The 19,741-nt window shown below is 48.4% G+C and overlaps 1 protein-coding gene across 1 annotated transcript; it reads left to right on the forward strand.

The window, feature by feature from the left end:
- The first annotated feature begins 1,655 nt into the window (after positions 1-1,655).
- Positions 1,656-2,384, forward strand: FERD3L (Fer3 like bHLH transcription factor). The gene has a single exon (XM_064441756.1). It carries the CDS (start codon positions 1,744-1,746, stop codon positions 2,314-2,316), a length of 573 nt encoding a protein of 190 aa, XP_064297826.1. The 5' UTR covers positions 1,656-1,743; the 3' UTR covers positions 2,317-2,384.
- The last annotated feature ends 17,357 nt before the right edge of the window (positions 2,385-19,741 follow it).

Raw genomic sequence — 19,741 nt, forward strand, 5'->3', positions numbered from 1 at the left:
GCCGCCGATGGCAGTGGCGGTGGTGGTGCTGCGGCAGGACGGGCAGAGGTGGGCTGTCGGCCCGCAGGAAGGGTGGGGAGGGGGGGTCCCCGCAGCCGCCGGGTACCGCAGTGCCGCCCCTCCGGAGCTGTCCAACGTAGCTCCGCTCCCGCTCACCTTCCGCGCCCCCCTCCCCGCGCCGCTCCGCGCCCCCCCCCCCGCGCCACGTGCGCCCGGCCCTCCACCCCACCCCATTCCCCCCCCCGCCCCCCCACCCCCCCGACTCTGGCAGCCCGCGGAGCCTGGGGGAGCCCCGGGGCGGGGGGGGGGGGGAGAGGAGGGAGCGTTCTTCCCGTGGCATCTTTCCCAGGAAAAGGGGATCCGGGTTTCGCTCGCGGTGCTGTAAACGACGGCGGCTCCCGGTCCGCGGTCGGCAATGTTTGCGGTCCTGTAGGCAAACAGGAAGGATTCGCGCGGAGCGGGATCCTTCGGCCGCCCCCAGCCGCCTCCTTTGATCTGACGGGCTTTGAAATCCCCTTAGAAATTAGAGACTAATTAGCCCCAAAGCGAGAGTGGCAACAACGCCTGACAAAGGCGAAGATGAGGCTTTCGGGGAGCAGCGCAAGAGTAAGGGCCAGCCGCTCCGAAACGAGCTGTGTGCACAAACCGAGCGCCAAAGAAAATCGATCCGATTCAACCTGGGTGTGTCTAACGTTGCCAGGGATTGCCAGGGCCAGGCTGTTTATGGTCCATGGTGTGGGAGGGTGAAGACACAACGCCTAACCTCTGCCAGCCTCCCAAGGCAAAAGCAAAACAATCCCCAGCGCCCGTCCCCAAGGAAACCTTGATCAAAGAAAGGTATTCAGCGGTGTCGGGTGTACGGGTGTGTTTATATGCATTTCACGGTATTTTGCGCTATGTAGCCAGCGCTATCAGTGAGTGCGGTTCAGGCTGATTCCTCCGTGCGCCGCCGGTGACCGGGACGGCTCTGCCAAGGGTGGAAGAGCCACCGCTGCCCTCGACAGGACCGGTTTATCCTCTGATGGACAGGAGGAAGGAGTTTCAAAGCAAGTGCTTTGAGATCGCCTGCACCAAAATGAGCTTTACGAAACAGGCTCTTACTGGAAAGATGTTTGAACTCTAGTTGAAGGGGATTTAGGGGGGAATGGAGAGACGGTTCCAACAGTTACTACTGGGAATGCAATATCGGGTCCCCTACAATGCTTACTTAGGCTAATGGAGGTCCTGTCATTCAGCTCCCATTGCGCTGGGATACAGAGTAAACATTCCCCGGTGACCCTCTCCGTGCAGGTCCCCTCTTCAGGACATCATTAAAAGCATACATGCACTTGCCTGACATCAATTGTCAGGCTGTCTCTCAGGGTTCAGAGATCCCGACAGAAAGCAGGAAAGCGAGCCCAGTGGAGACCCGGCTCTGCGGCTGCGGGCTTTAAAGAGGCTGAAAATCGTTTGGTTGCGGGTGTGTAAGAAGAGACAAAAGTGCGCAGCAGGTAAGAGCGGAGGGTTTTGCCAAGAAGGAACTGCCCTTGATCGCTGTGACAGGATTGACTCGCTGGGGACTCCTCTCTCGGGAGCATCCACGCGTCCCCGAGGGCGCTGCCTGTCTCCTCTCATCAGCATCACGGCGAGAAATTTTACAGCCGCTCTTTCTAGTCCTGCTAATCCTGTTATCCGGGCCGTTATAAATATTAACGCCGCTGGGGCTGGGGATGGGGGACCAGATTAAGCCCTCTCTGAAGTAAGATGTCAGCCAGCCTCTTCCCAGCCCACCAGCGCCCAGGGCTGCTGGATGAGTTGCACGGCAGAGCCCCGCAGGTGCCCTGCCCGGAGGGGTTGCTGGGCGCCTCGGTGCTGGATTTCGTGGCCGACCTCTCCCTGGGAGCCCCCCCGGCCCCCCCCCGGGCCGGGCCCGGCCTGGGGCTCTGCGAGGTCACCTCCGGGCCTCCCTTCGGGGACAGACCCCTGTCGCTCCGGGAGGGGATGGCCCGGGGGCTGCCCCTGTCTGCCTTCGGAGATGGAGATCCCGAAGACGACGACGAGGAGGAGGAGGAAGGGGAGAGGGTGCGGAGCGCTTCCCTTCTGGACAGACCCAGGAGAAAGCGAGTTATCACCTACGCCCAGCGCCAGGCTGCCAACATAAGGGAGAGGAAGAGGATGTTCAACCTCAACGAGGCGTTTGATCAGCTGAGGAAGAAGGTGCCCACCTTCGCCTACGAGAAGAGGCTCTCCCGGATAGAGACATTGCGCCTGGCCATAGTCTACATCTCCTTCATGACTGAGCTCCTGGATGGCTGCAGCAGGCAGGAGGCGAGCTAGGGAGCGCCGGGGCCCGGCGGGTCGGGGCTGGGGGCCCGGGACGCCCAGGGCACCGAGCAGGTGCTCCCCCGGCGCCTCCCTCCTCGGGCCGCAGAGCCCTGCTCCTGCCTTGGCTTCTCGCACGGGGACCGTGGAGGTGTCGGATGCGAAACCAGGAGCGTTTGGGGAAGCGTGCGTGGGGGGCGGGGGGAAGCGGGGCGAGAGGAGGGGTGGAGACGTTCGGCATGTGTAGATTTGCTAATATATATAATTGTTGTAAAGGGAAGGTCTGGGGACTTTTGGTTGTTGTTGCGTCGCCTTAACATTTTGCAGCTTGCTGTCTTGGAGAAAGGCTCGGCCGGGGCAGCAGAGCCGGTCCGGTTTGCGGAGCCGGTTCCCAGAGGATTCAGTTGCCTGCCCAGCTGCCTGCCAGGGACTAGGAAAATCTCGGCGTGTGCGTTTTAACCTAGCGCTTTCTTCTTTTATTTCTTTTTTATTTTTTAAATAAACAACTCCCTTTTCTTTGAAATCCAGACTTCCAAGTCCACGCCGTGTGTCACAGGGCCAGTAAAGCGGAACATCTGGACGCAGCCGTTTGTTGTCACGATTTTCGTCCAGGGACCCGCTCCGTCCGTGCGTGCGGGCGAAGGAGGGCCCGGCGCTGCCCGGCGCGGCGCGGCGCGGCACGGCCGGCGGGGGAGCCCTCCGCACCCGCCGCAGCGGGAAACCGGGGGGCTTTAATTTTGGGGAGGCCAAGAGGAGACCTTTTCACTCTCAGTGGACACACCCCCCCCCCCTTTCATTTTTCAGTGCTGCAAGGAGAGAAAATAAATAAAGAAAATCTGAAGAGAGGGGGGGAAGGGGGAACCCCGGGGGTGGGGACAGGGTCCGCGGCGGGGATCGGCTTTTTCAGCCTCGCAGCCGCTTGTTGGCAGCGGCGAGAGCCAGGGAGTGGGGCAAGGGGCGCGTGGGTCCCCCCTAGAAAGGCCTTTCCTGATGTGTGTCTGCCCCCCGGCAGAGAGAGCTCCCCCCAGCTCTCCCTGCTGCTGGCACATGCCCCCGCCGCTGCCAGGGAAAGACCTGGATTTCCCCCCGTGTTTGCAGCAGGCGGGCAGCAACCAGCTTGTTCAAGGCCCACTCCAGCCTGCGTTCAACTTAAGAGCAAATATCCCATCCAGGCCAGTGGTTCTGCGTTACTTTGCAAGACAGCTTTTATTTCCACTGTATAAAATTGCTGTGACATTAGAGAAAGCAAGATTTACCGTGGGTTCCAGCTAGTAGGGCTAAAATCTAACCCCCACCATAATATCTCTCTGATTTCTTTTCTCATGTTTTTGTTAGCTCCTGTGATGATTCTTCTTCTTTTTCTCATTCCATTCACTTTAATATTATCATGAGTGAATAAATATCCTGTACTAATACTGTAATATTCCTTCTCTTTTCACTTGTTTCCTTGGTTTCTTTTCCTGCTTGTTTTTGTTGACCTCCCTGACTCCACACATTGCATCTGCTCTCCAGTTGTCAGAATGCTTTTTTTCCAAGAGGCAGTTGGATGGTTAACACAGCTGGATCCTCTCTAGAAACTGGGGTGTTTCACCTCTTCAGATGGTTGGGGTTTGTTGTGTTGTTTTTTTTTTTTCTAAAAATAAAATGAGAAAAGGAACTAAGAATGAACCATGTTCCAAAATCACCAACTGTTCACATGACCCAGATACATTTTACTGTTACCACTGTCTCAAGCAAAACAATTAAGACAAATTGTTTTAGGATAATGAAATCTGCAATTCAATATTCACTTCTTAGCACTATTTCTCTATGATCTCTATACAACTGTGCTTTCCACAGAATGATTAGATATCTTTTTCATACTTTTTTCTTGCTCATGTCACTGGATAAAATTAGAACTCTATAGGACACAGTCTTAAGAGATTCATAATGTTAACGTCTGTAACAGATAATTCAAAAATTACTGGTTTTCTCTTCTTGGTTCAATAACAAAACATTGGAATTTGTTCAGGATCCAAGGTTTTTCCATACTTGTGTTAAAGACTAGAGAAAAACAAAAAGAAAATGTTAAATTTATTTTTAAATACAAATCACAATCTGGATCCTGCATTATGAATCTTGATTTTTAATGGATCACTGGAAATTTTGCAGCAGCAATACACAACAGTAGTAACATTCTTACATGAGTCACTGATTCTAAAAATAACATTAGAACTTGAAAATGCAGTTGCGGTATAAGCCAATGAACACAACATCCAAACAGCACACATAAAGTATCGAGATGCATTTCATGTTGCGTCAAAGACTTTGGAAGAGCCTCTCGGCCACACATTGATTTATAGGAGCTGAGAACCTGATGAATGAGGCTTTAATTTCTTATCTTTCATGTTTTTCCAAAACTGGCAAGGATTTACCAGCGCAGTAGTCTAGATGCAATTTTTTTTAGACACCTGTGTTAAAACTAAAGCATGCCCTTGTGCCCACAAAGAGCTCCGTGAAATGGTGAGGTACCACACTGGCCCATCACTTGGCCCATGGGGATGTGCTGTGGTTCTAGAAGCTCAGTCTGCTAAGAATATAAACAAATTATGGAAACATTGGAGACAAGCTGCTGCTTGGAATGCGATCCCATCTCCCTGAAATAACAAGACTGTGGGGTCCCTTCTCCCCTCATCCTCGTCTCAATCCAAGATAGCTGCATCCTAGTCTGTGGAGCCACAGTGCAATAAAACAGCATGTCAGGATTGGGAAGCCAGCAAAACCCTGGCCCTGATGAAGAGTGAGCAAAACTGCTGCTAACTTGAGTAAGGCTAGGATTTCACCCACTGTAGAGGACGGCCTTTCCCTTGCTCAGAAACCCTGCTGCCACCAAGGCTGAGGCCAATCGCCGCCCTTGGTCTCCCCAAAGCACTATGACATTATCACTGCATTAAGAACAAAAACCGACAGTGTCAATTACTTCTGGGAAAAGATAATAAGGGGTTTTTTAAAGCCTTAGAGCTGTTTGATCATAGTCCATTTTTAGATCCTGGTCTGAGGCGGGTTTGTTTATATTCTCTTTGCCCACTGAAGGCTGCCTTTTGGTAGAAAGTTTAGTTCCCTTGAAGCTATCACATTACGATTAGTATTCAGACATGTAAACCAAAAAATAAGTCTAAATGAAATCATATTTGAGAGACATTACCCAGCTTTCTAAGAGAAGTATAAATAATCAAACAATTTTGCAATCTATAGTCAGGCTGATCTTGTTTTACAGCTGCTCAACCTGAAAGCAGGTTTAAGCAAATTAGTGCTGGAAACAGAACAAAATATTATGATAGCACTGCAAACTCCTGCATCCACATTCTGACCAGCTACTACGGCCCCACGATTGGTGTTTATTATCGCATTTGTCAACGTTTCCATTATAAACACTCTAGTGTGGAGGGTTTACAAGTCAGCTATAAAAATTCCCTCCAGTATGAAACTTGATAAGTGAAGTCTTAGTCCAACAACACTTTTTTTTTTCTTTTACAAACTTTAAAATAAATTAGTTTTTGAAGTCATGGGGGTACTAAGCAAAAGTGATGGAAAGAAGTTTTTGATTTATTTTTGTTCTCCTTCAGATCAGTGGTGCTTCTCAAAGAGATTTTCTATGTAGCCGTTGTGGTCCTTTCAATGAACTTAGAACTTCTGGATATTTTTTTTTTAATTAAAAATAGCCAAAATACTGAGGCTTAAAATGTGACTGCTGTGCATACTGAGTCCCCATTTTCATAAGAATTTGTTGTTTTTATTAGGCTTGAATACTACCAATCTGCAACAATGACAGCCAAGCTTTTCCTATTACCTATACAGCAGAACAGTTACAAGGATGGATAGGTAGGCTGATTACAATATTTTTGTAATACAGTAAAAATTGTTGTCTTTTCTAAAAAGTTGCTAAATATAATCAGTTCAGATTTTCTCTTAAACTTTACTCCAAAAAAAGAATGCTTGTTTCAGATATTGACATGAATATTCATCACAGCAGTATACCCAGAATAAAATAGTTGACCAAATAAAAATATTCAACTGCAATTGCCTTAAAAATGTAGCAGTTTAAGCATTGCAGCTCAGAGGTTGTTTAAAATCTTGCCTGTGTTTCATCCAGATTTGACTTTTTCCCTTCTCTATCCTAGTTTCAGGGATAGCTTTTGCTCTGGTTGGCACTACATTTTAAGCCCCTAAAATTTTTCACAACGACCACTCCACTGATCACCAGCCACAATCCTGTTCAGTGGTCCTTATGCGCCTGAAATTCCTATTCCTTCAAAGAAGTAAAAGTAGGGGAGCAGTCCTGCAATGTTTACATTTGTATTGTCAATTTTCACATGAATATATACTTGCAAGGACAGAAATGCATTCAAATTGTTGTGTGCATTATATTATCTTATGTGTGGCTTAACCTGCTCTCAAAGGCTTCAGAGCCGTAACTGTGACTTGGAATATCTCCTCCTACACTGAGAGGTCTTGAATGGTTCCCACATCCAGTCATTGTAGTGCAGAAGGACAGGCTTCACTATTGTCACACAGAGATTTATTCCAAACCAAAGTAATCAGGCACCCTGAGATGCTAGACCTGTTTATGCTTTTGTAATACCTCCGCCATAATTTCGAAAAGAGAGATAAAGAGCCACCTGTTGGTTTAACTGTCTCTCTTTAGCTCTGAAAGAAGAAGAAAGATAATAATTGTCCATGTTACTTCCAGTTCCATTTTGTCTTGCTCCAAGCCTTACAGAGGTTCAAGGGAAGGTAATGCAAAGAGGAAATCTCTGCATGGAGGGTCTTCATGACAAACAAATGAACTGAGGGAAGGAGAAAAAGTTAATTCAGATGTTGACACTTTTTTCTTAGCATTGTTTACTTACTATACATTCTTTAATTTTGTTAATGAATTCTGACCTTTGAAACCTAGAGTTAGAGGAAAGAGTGGTAACTATAGCACAAAGGATACAGGAATAAATATACCACTGCAAATACCATCACTGCTTGAATATTTCAGACTCATGTGGGGTAGACGACGCCTCTGAACTGGATAAAAAGGTAGCTTAACAAAGACTCTCAAAACAAAGAGTGATTTAGGATCATTCATTTCTTGTGTGACCATATAAAGATCCTGATTTTTTGGATGTCACTGCTAAACTAAAGGGCATTCAAAAGTTGTGAACAGAAGCAATAGCCATTATTTTGGTCTTTGATGGCAAAACGAAGGTGTGCAGCTCCAGTAGCCCTCTTCTCTTCACCTGTGCACTTACTGCTCATATCACAGTGCACTTACTGCTCATATCCAGTATTGCTGAAAAACAATATTGCATTTTACAGTGCCCTGGAATTCCTATGCAAGATCTTAAGTGCTTGACAGGACTGCTTTGTGGAAATCCAGGTGCAAAGGAGGCACTGGGCCTTGCTCCCAGAGCCCTGCAGCAGGAAAGGGCCACGCTGCCTCCACAGGGTGTTTCTGGATAAAATGCCAGTTGCAAAAAGCACCCACCCTGATAAATACAATGAGAAATTAGAAATATAAAGAAAAGTTTCAATACATGGACAGTACACAGAAACTTTTGCAAGTGTAAGGGAGACCCAACAAAGCCTTGACACCCCACTCCAACCCAAGAGCTGGTGGCTCTTTGAACTCACCTTTTACCCCTCTGTGGCTCTGCTTCTCTCTCTCCTGGTGAACAGAGGGCCCTTGCAATACAAAGAATGTCTCCTTTAAAACACATTTGTTTGAAAAATGAACGCAAAACCCGGTAGAGCTAGATCCAGCCACAGCACATCAGATTTCATGTTGCAAGAGTGTGCTACATTTTCTATTAAAGCTGGCGCCAGCGATGACATTCTGCCATTCAGTCCACTCTGTGTGGTTGTATATTTTCTTAATGAGGATTTGAAATCAGCCCCCATCACTTAACTGACAGTCTGCCAGAATTATGCCATCTTTCCAAATGTAGAGATCATATGATCCATCTGTTGTCTGCAGCCATGCAGGGGAAATATTTTCCAAAGAGAAATGTGGGTTGGCCCCAAAAGTATGTAATTATCCAAATGCTGAAGTGTTTCAGATGTTTCAAGGTGCTCTTGGACCTGATCTTGGCCATCTAAGCTCCTATGAAGTCTTTTAGAATAATGTACATAACTAAGCCATTGAGTTGGCAGGAAATTTTCAGAGTACAGAAATAATTGAAAAATTATTCTTAAACAGCTTTGAGCTGAATCAGAAATTTAGGACTCAGCAATATCATCTGAGACATTTTGGAGTGCTTACACTTTTAAGTAGCTCACATTTTGTTGTTAATATTATCACACATAAAACAAAAAGAAAATAACATTAAGTGAATATGCAGAAAGATGTTTTAATCTATTTTAATCATATTTTAATGATATGCCAGAACACTGCAATAGCTGCAACATCCTTGGCTCTCTACCAGATGCAAGAGAAGTTGTAGGATGACTAATAATCAGGGAGGAAAGAAAAAGAAAAAGAGAAAAATATGATTGAGAGACTGCAAAACAAAGGGCTATTTTAGATCTTTCCCTGCCTTACTTGAAGATTAATGGAATTCATTCATATTACATCCGAGCCAGTTTACATTTTCTTTGCAGATATCATGAATGTCGCCAAATATGATTAAACTGATAGTTTAGGTCCTCATCAGGTGCCATCTCCTTGACATAAGAACCCAGATTTTAATCATGAGCAAATGGAGCTTTCACTGAAGTACAGATAACTGTGCTTGAACTACTAAACCAAGCCTTGGTAAGATAGAGTTCAAGTCCTATTGCTGAAAACACCTTTACGAGTCCCAGGGTAATAAATTTGGAGACATGCACATGTCTGTTACTTTATTCTGTCAACCATACGAGGGTTGACAACACCATCATTCAGTTCTCACAATTATAGGTTACACACATCCAGGAACTGAATGATTACAGTATCCCCTCTCAGATCACAACTGCCATACCTATAGACTGAACCACATTAAACTGAGGAAGTTCTGTGATGTTAATAGCATGGGGTTTGCCCTTGGAGAGAAACGAATTCTACCAAAGCTATAATGAGAACATATGGTATTTGTCATATTTAAAATATACAAGCATATTTCCTGAAAAGCAGAGATTTCTCATATTCTCTTTGAAGGCAGTAAAAACATGAATCTTCAGTGTCCCGTTGGCCAAATCCTTTGAAGGATCCAGTGCATAAGCCAAGTCTTTGACTGGGGAGGCTTTTGGAGCATAAGGTCAGTGTTCTTTGCCTCCAAGTTGAAAAGACATACTAGGTAGCTGAGAATGGCACAGAAAGTGAAAAGTTCTAATAACACCTCCTTTGACCTGCCTCCCCTCCCAAAACACAGTTCTTGTGAAGCTATGGGTCATTAGCATTATTTATTGGGAGGGTTTCTGAATCACTTCCATACCACAGAAACACCCAATATCACCCCAAAGATGCAGTGTGGCCTCAGAGATGAAAAGAGGAGGCTTCATGCCCAAAGCCTTTTCTTTTGCTGAAAACATCCAATGACACGTTTTCAAACGACAGGAAGTCTACGTAGAGATGGGTAATGTTTGCCTTGCAGCAGCATGGTGGAAATACTGGCAGCACCGTGGAGTTTTCCTAGTCAGTGAAAATCTAGGGAAAACATGAGCTACATTTGCTGTGGTTTCTTTCCACTCTATTTCTTTCCACTCTATGCATAATACTACCGCTACCTGTATGGCATTGCTCTTCTGCATCTGTTTTGCAAATGGGGTGAAGTTATCTGCATCATTTGCCATGCCACAGCTGTTACTGGGGAGTCACTAGTCCATTCCCTTCAGTTTTGGTGCCCTTGCAGTAGCACCTATTCCAGCGTGGATTTCAGATTGCATTTTCAAATGCTCTTGAGCGAATTTTAACAGCAACTTTTTGTCATGTAATATCTTGCTAACTTTTATGACTTAAGGAGCCGTGGAAATCCTCTTTTTGCCTCAATGAACAGTTTGGGAGGATATGTGTGAAGAAATACAATGGCTCCCATAACCACAAGGAATAAAAAGGCATTTTCTCTCTCTTTATGGCAGTATAGGTTCCTTCTGACCTACACTAGGTCTGTGGGAATATGAAGGGCTGTTTCTTGTAGTGATAGCTGGGTGACTATTGCCTTCTTCCCTCCTGGCTATATGCCTTTGGATTGGCCCCTTACCCTTGATGTGAGCAATTATGAAGTACCTCCTATTATACATCTGATTTAGCCTTAAGAACTTAATTTCCCAACAGTGCATCTAATCTTTAAACATGGTTATTTTTCTTCTTTTCTGGATGAAATTTACTACCCACAGTCAATTCTGTGCGGAAATGGTAAGACTTAGACAGTTAACCTGCCAGCTACACTAACAAATCAGATAGTTTGACATCCAGACCAGACTATTAGTTCCTGCAATGAACTGACAACATGAAACCACAGATGGAAGGATTTGGTGTTGCAAAATTTTACCTGCCAAATTGGAAGCTGCGTTGTCCTCTCGAAAGAGACAGCCCATTCTGGGATGCATCTTAGAGAAGGAGAATGTGGCAGCTGTTTCACTTTGTACAGCAACATGACACAGTGTTATAGGAAAGAAAATACAAAAAATTATCTTAGTTGATTGAAATTAAGCCAAATGACAGTGTGCCATACCACAGCCACTCAATTACGTACATTGAATGTAGATAAAGTTGTAGTTACCCGTAATGGAATCTGGCCAGAAGACAACATCATGAGTCTTTCCAAGACACTAAAGGATCTCCATTGAGCAAAAGTTTAACATGTTGTCTGATAATAACTAGGTTGAAGGCCATTTGGGGATAAGCAAAATAGATCATAAATGTCACTGTAGATAGCATATGGCTGTACGCCATTGCAATATAATTGATCAAACTTCTATATCTCTGAAAGGAATGACAACCATTTTACTGTCAAATAATCCCCATTCAGCAAAAATTCCCGCAGACGTACATCATTCAAATTACCCAAACCTCTGATACAAGGAAGCAGTGCAGTGAACACTGTGAGGCTGTAGTGCGTTTTTATATTGTCTGCTTTTTTATTAAAAGGTGTGCTGGTAAATACTATGTATTGCTGTAGAGAAAAGGATTACCAGCTGAAGGTGTAAACTTCATTGTTTTGTAATAAAGCCCTTGCCCTATTCCACTGCACATCCTCTGCCTTAAAATTAATTACATCTGCTGTCACCAAGAGATGCATTAGCCCATTTGCAAAGTATGTAACAGCAAAGAATAACATTAGATCAGACATTAGAAAATTTCATAAGCCACTTGAATATGTATTGAGATATAAACCTGAACTTATTCTAGTCCAGCCTCTGCTCTGACTTTGAAAATCTGGGCCATATCTTACTGCTTAGGGTCCAGCCCATAGATGTACCACTGAGCTCAAACCATCTTTGCGCTTACTAGGTCAACATACTTTAACAAAAACATTTCTACCATGAAGCAAAACATGGATGTTTTGAAGACTGAAAACAAATTACAACCTTCATGCAAAGGATTAATTTTTAATCATGGAAAATTCCACAAATCCAGCTAAATATCAAGGTACAATGACTGACCCTTTACTCCAAAGGCAGCCTCTCTTAAATATTTCTTTTTATTCAACAATACTCTCAGCCTGGACCTGTTTTCATTTTTATTTTATTTAAAGTTTAATTGACCCATTTTAGGGCTTGATCCAAGCCCACTGAAACACTCCCCTTGACATCAAAGGATTTTGGACCAAGTCCTTAATGAATGCAAGCACAAATGTTCTAAAAAGAGAAATGAATATTTCTCTGCTGCTGACATGAACTATTTTTAGTGCTGCAAGGTCAGATAGTAGATTTTGGCATGAGAATATGTTTCAGATAGATACTTTTCAAGGCAGAAGCACTGTAGTATTTTATAATACTGCATAGATACAAATACAAATGTTTGTCTGGAGGTCAGACTACATAGGCAGACGCATACATACATGAACAGTGAATGTGTGTTATTTTACTTTAACATATTAATAAACTACTACTTCTTCTGGAAAACTGCCCTAGAAGTTCGCTAATGAAGATCTGTGCTCTAGATCAGTTTCGTTGTGTGACTTTCTGTGTGACCTTTTGTCAGGGCATGGACCTATGGACAGGTCAATCTCTAGTGAGCAGAGTCCCTTGACTAATCATCATCCTCTTTTCTAGAGGTTGGCAAATGAGATTGGGGCTATAAAACGAGGGGTAATGGAGTACAGTAGATCTTTAAGCATTGTAGCGGCTATTCCATAGCACAAAAGGATTCTAACCTCCCTGCTTAGAAAGAATTACCTAGACTTTGATTTCACCCTGACTGCCTTTTCTGAAAGGAAATACAACCTGGCAGAGATGGAGATAAACCCCTGCTCCCTCAAAAAGTCTTCTAGCTGCAGGTAAGTGCCCTTAAAGGGAGGTAAGTGTGGAAAGAATGAGTGTTCACCTCTGTGAACCTTCCCCCTCCAGGCTCCCTTCCCCTGCATGGCAACAGTCAGCCCCTGTGTGGTCTTGGGATGGGAGAAGGAGGAGGAGGACGTGGATGGGTTCCAACTTGAAGACCTGGCATTCGATCAGGCTACCAATCAAAAAAAACATTTCCATTTGCCTAGGAGAGCATATGTGTATGTTAGGACAACCTTCCAGGCCCTTTGCCTGACACCAGGCTTTGCTGCCTGCCTCAGAGGTGGAGGAGAGCCTATTACCCTGTCTAATGAACTCCTATGGGACTCCTGTGAGTCATGGTTGTTTCTTGCATGACCCTTTTTTTCATTTTCTTCCCTGAGATCCCAAGAGCAGCTGTAACTCTAAAGGAGACCACACTGTGTAAGAAGCACAGGGGCTTCTTCCCCAGGGTGCAGACATGGCTAATAGGGGAAAAGCCCACTTTCATGCTGAAATTCTGGTTCTAGGATTCTGACTCAAATTGCATGCACTGCAGGAAGAATTTGGGTCCACCCCTAGGAAGAAAGCTTTGTGGAATGCTTTATCCATCATCTGTGCCTGAGGTGCGCCCTCCCCCACCTTGGAATAAAAAGCTGAGTTTGTGGCTAAAAAGGCCTGAAGTTTTATGGAATTTGCATGGGCCAAGTGTACTGAAAGATTGAATATATAGATTTGAGTAATGTGTGGGAGCAGGAAGAATATGAAAAAGATGTATTTGCATAGTTCAGGAAAGATGGAAGAGATGGAAAAGAAAAAAATAAAACAAAGGAGCTGAAATAGCAAATAAGCTCCATTATTAATATAAATAACCATTATCCCCTGGAGTGTAGATAAGCTTGTTTTACTAAGCAGACTTTTCAGATTTAGACATGAAACCACATAAACAAGACCCAGAGTCATAATTAGGGGCAGAGCTCCACCACAGCATTAGATACATTGATCTCTTGCAATGGGAAGAACTGGTCTTCTCTGGGTTGGAGGAGAGGATACCACTCAGGCTTCCACCAAGCTACTCATTCTTTTCTTAAAAAGCCCCATCCACTGCCATGATTTATTTCTGAAGCTGAATAAACATGTATGAATAAAAGATTTTATATTAAAACACGTGTTGCAAATCATTTCAGGTCTTAATTTATTAGGACACCTGTCTCCTATGTGGGATCGTTTGTTTGATAACGGGACATGGGAATTTCTCGGCCTTGCACTGAGGTGAAAATTGGGAAGAGAAGGCGATGCAGACCGAGGCGAAGCCCTGTGCGCAGGGGGGCGCAGCGCTCCCTCCGCCGGGCCGCGGCGGGGGCGGGCTGGGGCGCACCGGAGGGGCTGGGAGCACTGCGAGCAGGGAGGAGGCTTCCCTTCAGGCAAGTTAAGAAAACCAGCCGCTGTCACATCTTCCCGCGCCAGCAAGCCGTTAGGACGTGTAGAACGACTGCATCACAACGAGCTTAAAAAAAAATAAAATAAAAATCATTGTAGTCATTTTGACAATGAAACTGCTTCCTTGAAGGAATCCCTTGTTATCCTTCTGTTTTCCAGAGCTTCCAAACGAAGCGAGTGGCAAAGCGCTGCGGGCTGGAACCACACCAGTGAGAAGTGTCCGTGCGTCGCTGAGGGTCTGTCTGCCGGTTCGCCCCCCGCCCGCCTCCCACCCCGGGCTCCGCTGCCCCGTGGGGGCGGCCGTGCCGGTGCGGCACCGCGCAGGGAGCGGGGGGGGAACACGGGGACCTCGGCGCCTGCCTCCTCCTGAGCGAGAAAAACCACTCGGGGCTCGCTGAAGCGCGGAGGCTTTGGAGGAATCTCTGCAAACAGCCCCGGCAGCGGGCGGGCAGCATCCCACGCCGGTGAAACTCGGGTGAAGGGACTTAGGCTGCTGCTGCAGGGACACGGCGGGGCGACTTACCTGGGAGCCGTGCTCGCCGCCGCCGGCCGGAGCGGGGACCGGCGGGGAATCGTGCCCTCCGGTGGCCGCCGGCCGCACAGCCCGCCGGCCCCGCTCCCCCGCAGCCCCGGCCCCGGCGGGCGGCCCCCGCAACCCCGGCCCCGCAATCCCGACCCCCGCAGCCCCGGCCCCCGCTACTCCGGCCCCCGCTATCCCGGTCCCCGCTATCCCGGCCCGGCAGCCTCGGTCCCGCAGCCCCGGCCCCACCGGTGGAGCCCCGCAGCTCCGCGCCCGCCAGGCCCAGGTAGGGAGGCTCCGTTAGTGGGCCCTTGGCAGCGCATCCCCGTCCTTCGTTGTACGAGCTGCCGCGGTTGAATAGGGAGAAAGAAAACGGAGGAAGAAACGGGAAAACGGGTCCCGCTCTCAGACGCTGTACATATTCTTCCCCCCCGTTTGCTGCTGCTGCGCACAAGTTTGTACCAGGGCACAGCGAGAGCTCTCAGCTCACCTCTGGGTGTGCTTTGAACACAAAGCAAATTACAGCACAAATGTGAGTGTGGAAAGCTGCTGGGTGCTCTCTTGCCCCTTCTGAAGGGATTGGGTCTCGATCAGGCTTTCGCTTAGCATCTGTACAAGTTAAAATACCTGGCCACGGAAATTAGTGGGGAAACTTCAATTGATTTCAGTGGGCTTTGAAACAGGTCTTAAATGTACTTCTTCTGAGGAAACTCCAGACTGAAAACTTCATTAAAAACAATCAGGCAGCCTGTCTCTAAGTGTGTACATATGTAATAGTTGCATTGCTGAATATCCCAAGGAATCCCCACCAGTGAGAGAGTTTGGTATTTTACCACAGTGAACAGCCCTTGGGACCTAAATTACAACGTGTGTATGTGCATGCCGTATGGGGAACACTGAACAGCCTATTGCGACCCAGTTGTAATTTTTGTGTATGCACGTAACACACTGGTGAGCAAGATCGTAGTAGTAGCCATCAGATCTTTCCATGTTAGTTCTTACACTTCTGCACTGATTTATAATCAGGCAGACAAAATTAGACTTTTCATTCATTCTTAAAAAAAATAATCAAAGAAAGAACGAAACTGTTGGCCTACTCCCCTCAAAACATGTGATGTTGCTGCCTGGCTTCCGCGGACCTTGCTTGCCCCAGCCTGAGAATGTCTCAGCAGCTGACGGGTGCCTACTCAAGGGCCAGCATATAGTTGGGGGGATCTCTTCCAACTGTTTCCTTGTGACCAGCTATGACCGCAATGATCATCACAGCCCAACTTGTTCTGCTGTTCTGCGACGCTTATTCCTCATTTCATGTTCCTAGGAGTTTGTCATTTATTTAGCCCGATGTTCACACCCACACCTGTAATCTAGGTGTTTACATTACCGGTGTTATACATTACTGCACAGGTGACAAAACACTGGAGTTCTCCGTGTCCTGACAGTGCCCTGACAGACCCCACAGCACACGTTTTCCCAAGCTGAGGCCCAGGGAAGCTTGAAGAAATGGACCTGGAAATATCTGTGGAAAGGCCCTGGAGCTGCTTGTAGCTTTGCTTGCCACCTCCAAAGAGCGAAGCAGAGTTGAGAGCCTGCCCAAGGAGCCAGAGGAATCCTCACCCAAGACATGCCAATACAGGACATGGCATCCTCCATCCCACGCTCCAGAGTGATCTGCGGGTCTACCTTGTGGCCTTTGGGGGTTCAAAACAGATGGTTTAACACTGTGTGACCTACACACTGATTACTGTTTTAGTGTGGAATAAAAAGCCTTCACCTCTATCCCCACCAGAACTGTATATTTCAAAATAAACCAGTGTTGACTTGATTTTCTTAAACTCTGTACAGACACTGCTCCTTCTCCCCCCCAACACAGGCATATACATGTGCACTGCAAAAGACCAACCATACATGCACACGCACACACAGAAACACACCAGTATGCCTTTCTCTCTCACACAGCCCCCCAAACATGACCCTCTGACACATCCACCCTCCTCCTGACACACCCCAACACAAGGCAGGGTTGCTGCCCACCAGCAGGCCTGGGGGATCCAGGCGGGCTCCCACAGCCAGCCCAGCGGCAGGTCCCCTGGGCCAGACCGCTCCCACCACAGCTCGCCTGGCCTCTGCACTCCTGTGGTGGGTCTTGGCAGTAACAGCACGGGCTTCGTTTCCTTTGCTTTGGAGCACGTGAGTTGTGAGTCAAAGGCAAATCAAAAACCGAAACTAAAATGATGGGGTTTTCTGTGTAGTCATGGCTCACACAGAAGTGTGCAGGTCCCAGGTAGCACCACGTGTGGTCTGTAACTACTGCTGGTTGCTTTTGCTGCAGTTTCCATGAAGAGTAACTGACCCTAAACCCAACCACCTACCACAGTCAACCCCTCTTCCCTCTTTTCAAGGTCACCTCCTCCCTACGTTTCTCTGTGTTCTCTAGTATTCCAAGTCACGCAACACTCTCCACCTGTCCTTGCCTCTCCTGCCACATGGCAAGCAGGTGATGTCCCTCATCCCACTCAAAGCTCAGTTGACCCAGGCAAGCCATGCCTCCTGCCGTAGCACCAAACCCTCAGGAGACCCTGCCCCTCCCTCCTTTCAGGCAGCGGATGGCTTCCATCGATTTTGGTGATGTGGGGCTCCACCGTCCAGGCGTGGGCTCAGTGTCTTCTTTCAGTGAGGGAATATGTACCCAACACCAGATTTGGTTTTGAATTTTGGTCTTTTTTCTCTAAGAAGAAGGAAAGGAAGGAAGGAAGGAAGGGAGGAAGGAAGGAAGGAAGGGAGGGAGGAAGGAAGGAAGGAAGGAAGGAAGGAAGGAAGGAAGGAAGGAAGGAAGGAAGGAAGGAAGGAAGGAAGGAAGGAAGGAAGGAAGGAAGGAAGGAAGGAAGGAAGGAAGGAAGGAAGGAAGGAAGGAAGGAAGGAAGGAAGGAAGGAAGGAAGGAAGGAAGGAAGGAAGGAAGGAAGGAAGGAAGGAAGGAAGGAAGGAAGGAAGGAAGGAAGGAAGGAAGGAAGGAAGGAAGGAAGGAAGGAAGGAAGGAAGGAAGGAAGGAAGGAAGGAAGGAAGGAAGGAAGGAAGGAAGGAAGGAAGGAAGGAAGGAAGGAAGGAAGGAAGGAAGGAAGGAAGGAAGGAAGGAAGGAAGGAAGGAAGGAAGGAAGGAAGGAAGGAAGGAAGGAAGGAAGGAAGGAAGGAAGGAAGGAAGGAAGGAAGGAAGGAAGGAAGGAAGGAAGGAAGGAAGGAAGGAAGGAAGGAAGGAAGGAAGGAAGGAAGGAAGGAAGGAAGGAAGGAAGGAAGGAAGGAAGGAAGGAAGGAAGGAAGGAAGGAAGGCGATCCCCCCGGAGCTGCCTACAAATGTTCACCACCACTGTTTCCAACCTTTGCTCTGAAATGACACTGCTCAACACCCCAGAGGAGCACCGGGGCTCTGGGCACAGCCCAAATTATTGGCGAGAGGGAGGTGGAGGGAGTGCCAGGTCTTCTTACCTTGGGGGCAGCAGCTGCTGCCAACACAAGGGAACCCCCGAAGCTTTGTGGTGTCAGGATGAGAAGGCAGTCCTATAGGTCGCAGCACACACAGCAGGGCCAAGCCGAAAGCCAGGGAAGCTGTGCTTGCTGACCGTGGGTCTGCATGCCGGCGTGCCTTCCCTCGCCCGGTAAGTCAGTCCCTGTTTCCTCCCCTGGCCCTGTCTCCCAAAAAAGAAGGGTTAGGGCAGACTGTTACGTGCTCGCATGGCAGAAGGGAAGACTCAAGGAAAGAAGCTCGCCCGGGGAGCAGTAGAGGAGCGGCGGGTGCCCGGCGGGCGCTGCGGCGGGGAGCGGGGCCGTCGGCCGGGCCAGGCCCGCTGCCCCTTGGCGGCGGCTGCCCCGGGGTCCCGGCCCCTCGCAGCGCCCGGCATGGGAGGCCGCTGCCGGGAGGGCAGGGAGCCCCCAAGCAGAGGGGGAGAGATGGCTCTTTTCCCCGGAGCGCTCTTACAGAAGCCTCGTCTTTTTCGTCCCCGGGATTTATCGCTTCTCTGCTATTTCGTTCGCGGCCCCACGCCCGGGGCTGCCCCGGCTGAGCGGTCGCTGCCAGGCCGGCAGCGGAGGCGTGCTGTCCCCTCGCAGGGAGCAGCAAAAGTGCATCGCCCCGTTTATTAATGGATGGCAATTTCTAGCTTTCCCTCACAGGCGTTCCCCGTTTGAATCTGAGCTGTTGTTAAAAAGACACACCACCTGCTCTGTGCTGCCGGCGAGCGGGAAAGGAGGCACAAAAGCGGGGGATGGGGAGAAATAGCTTTGGCTGCAAACATAAAAGGGAATTTAAAATAAATAAGCTCGGTTCCCAGGAAGTGCCGGACTCGGGCGCCTTCAGGGAGGGCGAACTAAAGTGAGCGGTTGGTAGGCGCAGAGTGCGGGCAGAGAGGTCTGAACACCCTCCCGTCCTGCGGTGTGCCAGGCTGGGGACACGGATCCTCCCCGGGTTTCTCTTAAGCCGAGCTCAAAGACTGGTACGAAGCCAGCGCTCAGTTTCCCCGCTGCTTCCACCTCTGAAGACGGCTTTCTCCGAGCGCAGTCCTCCAGCCTGACAAGACAAGGCTGTGCCGTTCCCCCTCCCCAGCACAGAAATGTGCTGCTCCCTCGGAAAGCCAGACCCCGGGGGCTCTCGGTGATGGCAGCGCCGTGTGTGCGGGAGCGGGACAAAATTAGGATGTGCCTGGATGCTGCCCAGCGGGTAATTTCCCTTTCCTCCTTTTCGCTGCAAGCCGTGCCCGCTGCGGAGGGGAAAGCCCGAGAGATGCGGGATGCCCCCGGCGGCTCCGGGGCCGCCGCCCCGCAGCGCAGGCACTAAGCGGCCCCCCGGCCCCTCCGCAGCAACGCAGGGGGTGCACAGGCACCCCCATAACCTCCCGCCCCGGCCCCCCCTGCAGCACCCCAAAGCCGAGTGTGAACGGAAGGAGCCCGAGCGAGAAACCGCGGAGAGGGAAGCCGAGAAAGGGGTTGGGGTAAGGATGTATGCGCGTGTGTGTGGGGGGGGAGGCCAGATCACTTGTGAATGGCTTGAAAAAAATAATTGGGGGAGG

This window comes from Phalacrocorax carbo, chromosome 2, assembly GCF_963921805.1.
Source record: "Phalacrocorax carbo chromosome 2, bPhaCar2.1, whole genome shotgun sequence".
NCBI classification, from domain to species: Eukaryota; Metazoa; Chordata; class Aves; order Suliformes; family Phalacrocoracidae; genus Phalacrocorax; species Phalacrocorax carbo.

Excerpts from the sequence above, each read along its gene's own strand:
- FERD3L (XM_064441756.1), top strand. The coding sequence starts at position 1,744 with ATGTCAGCCAGCCTCTTCCCAGCCCACCAGCGCCCAGGGCTGCTGGAT.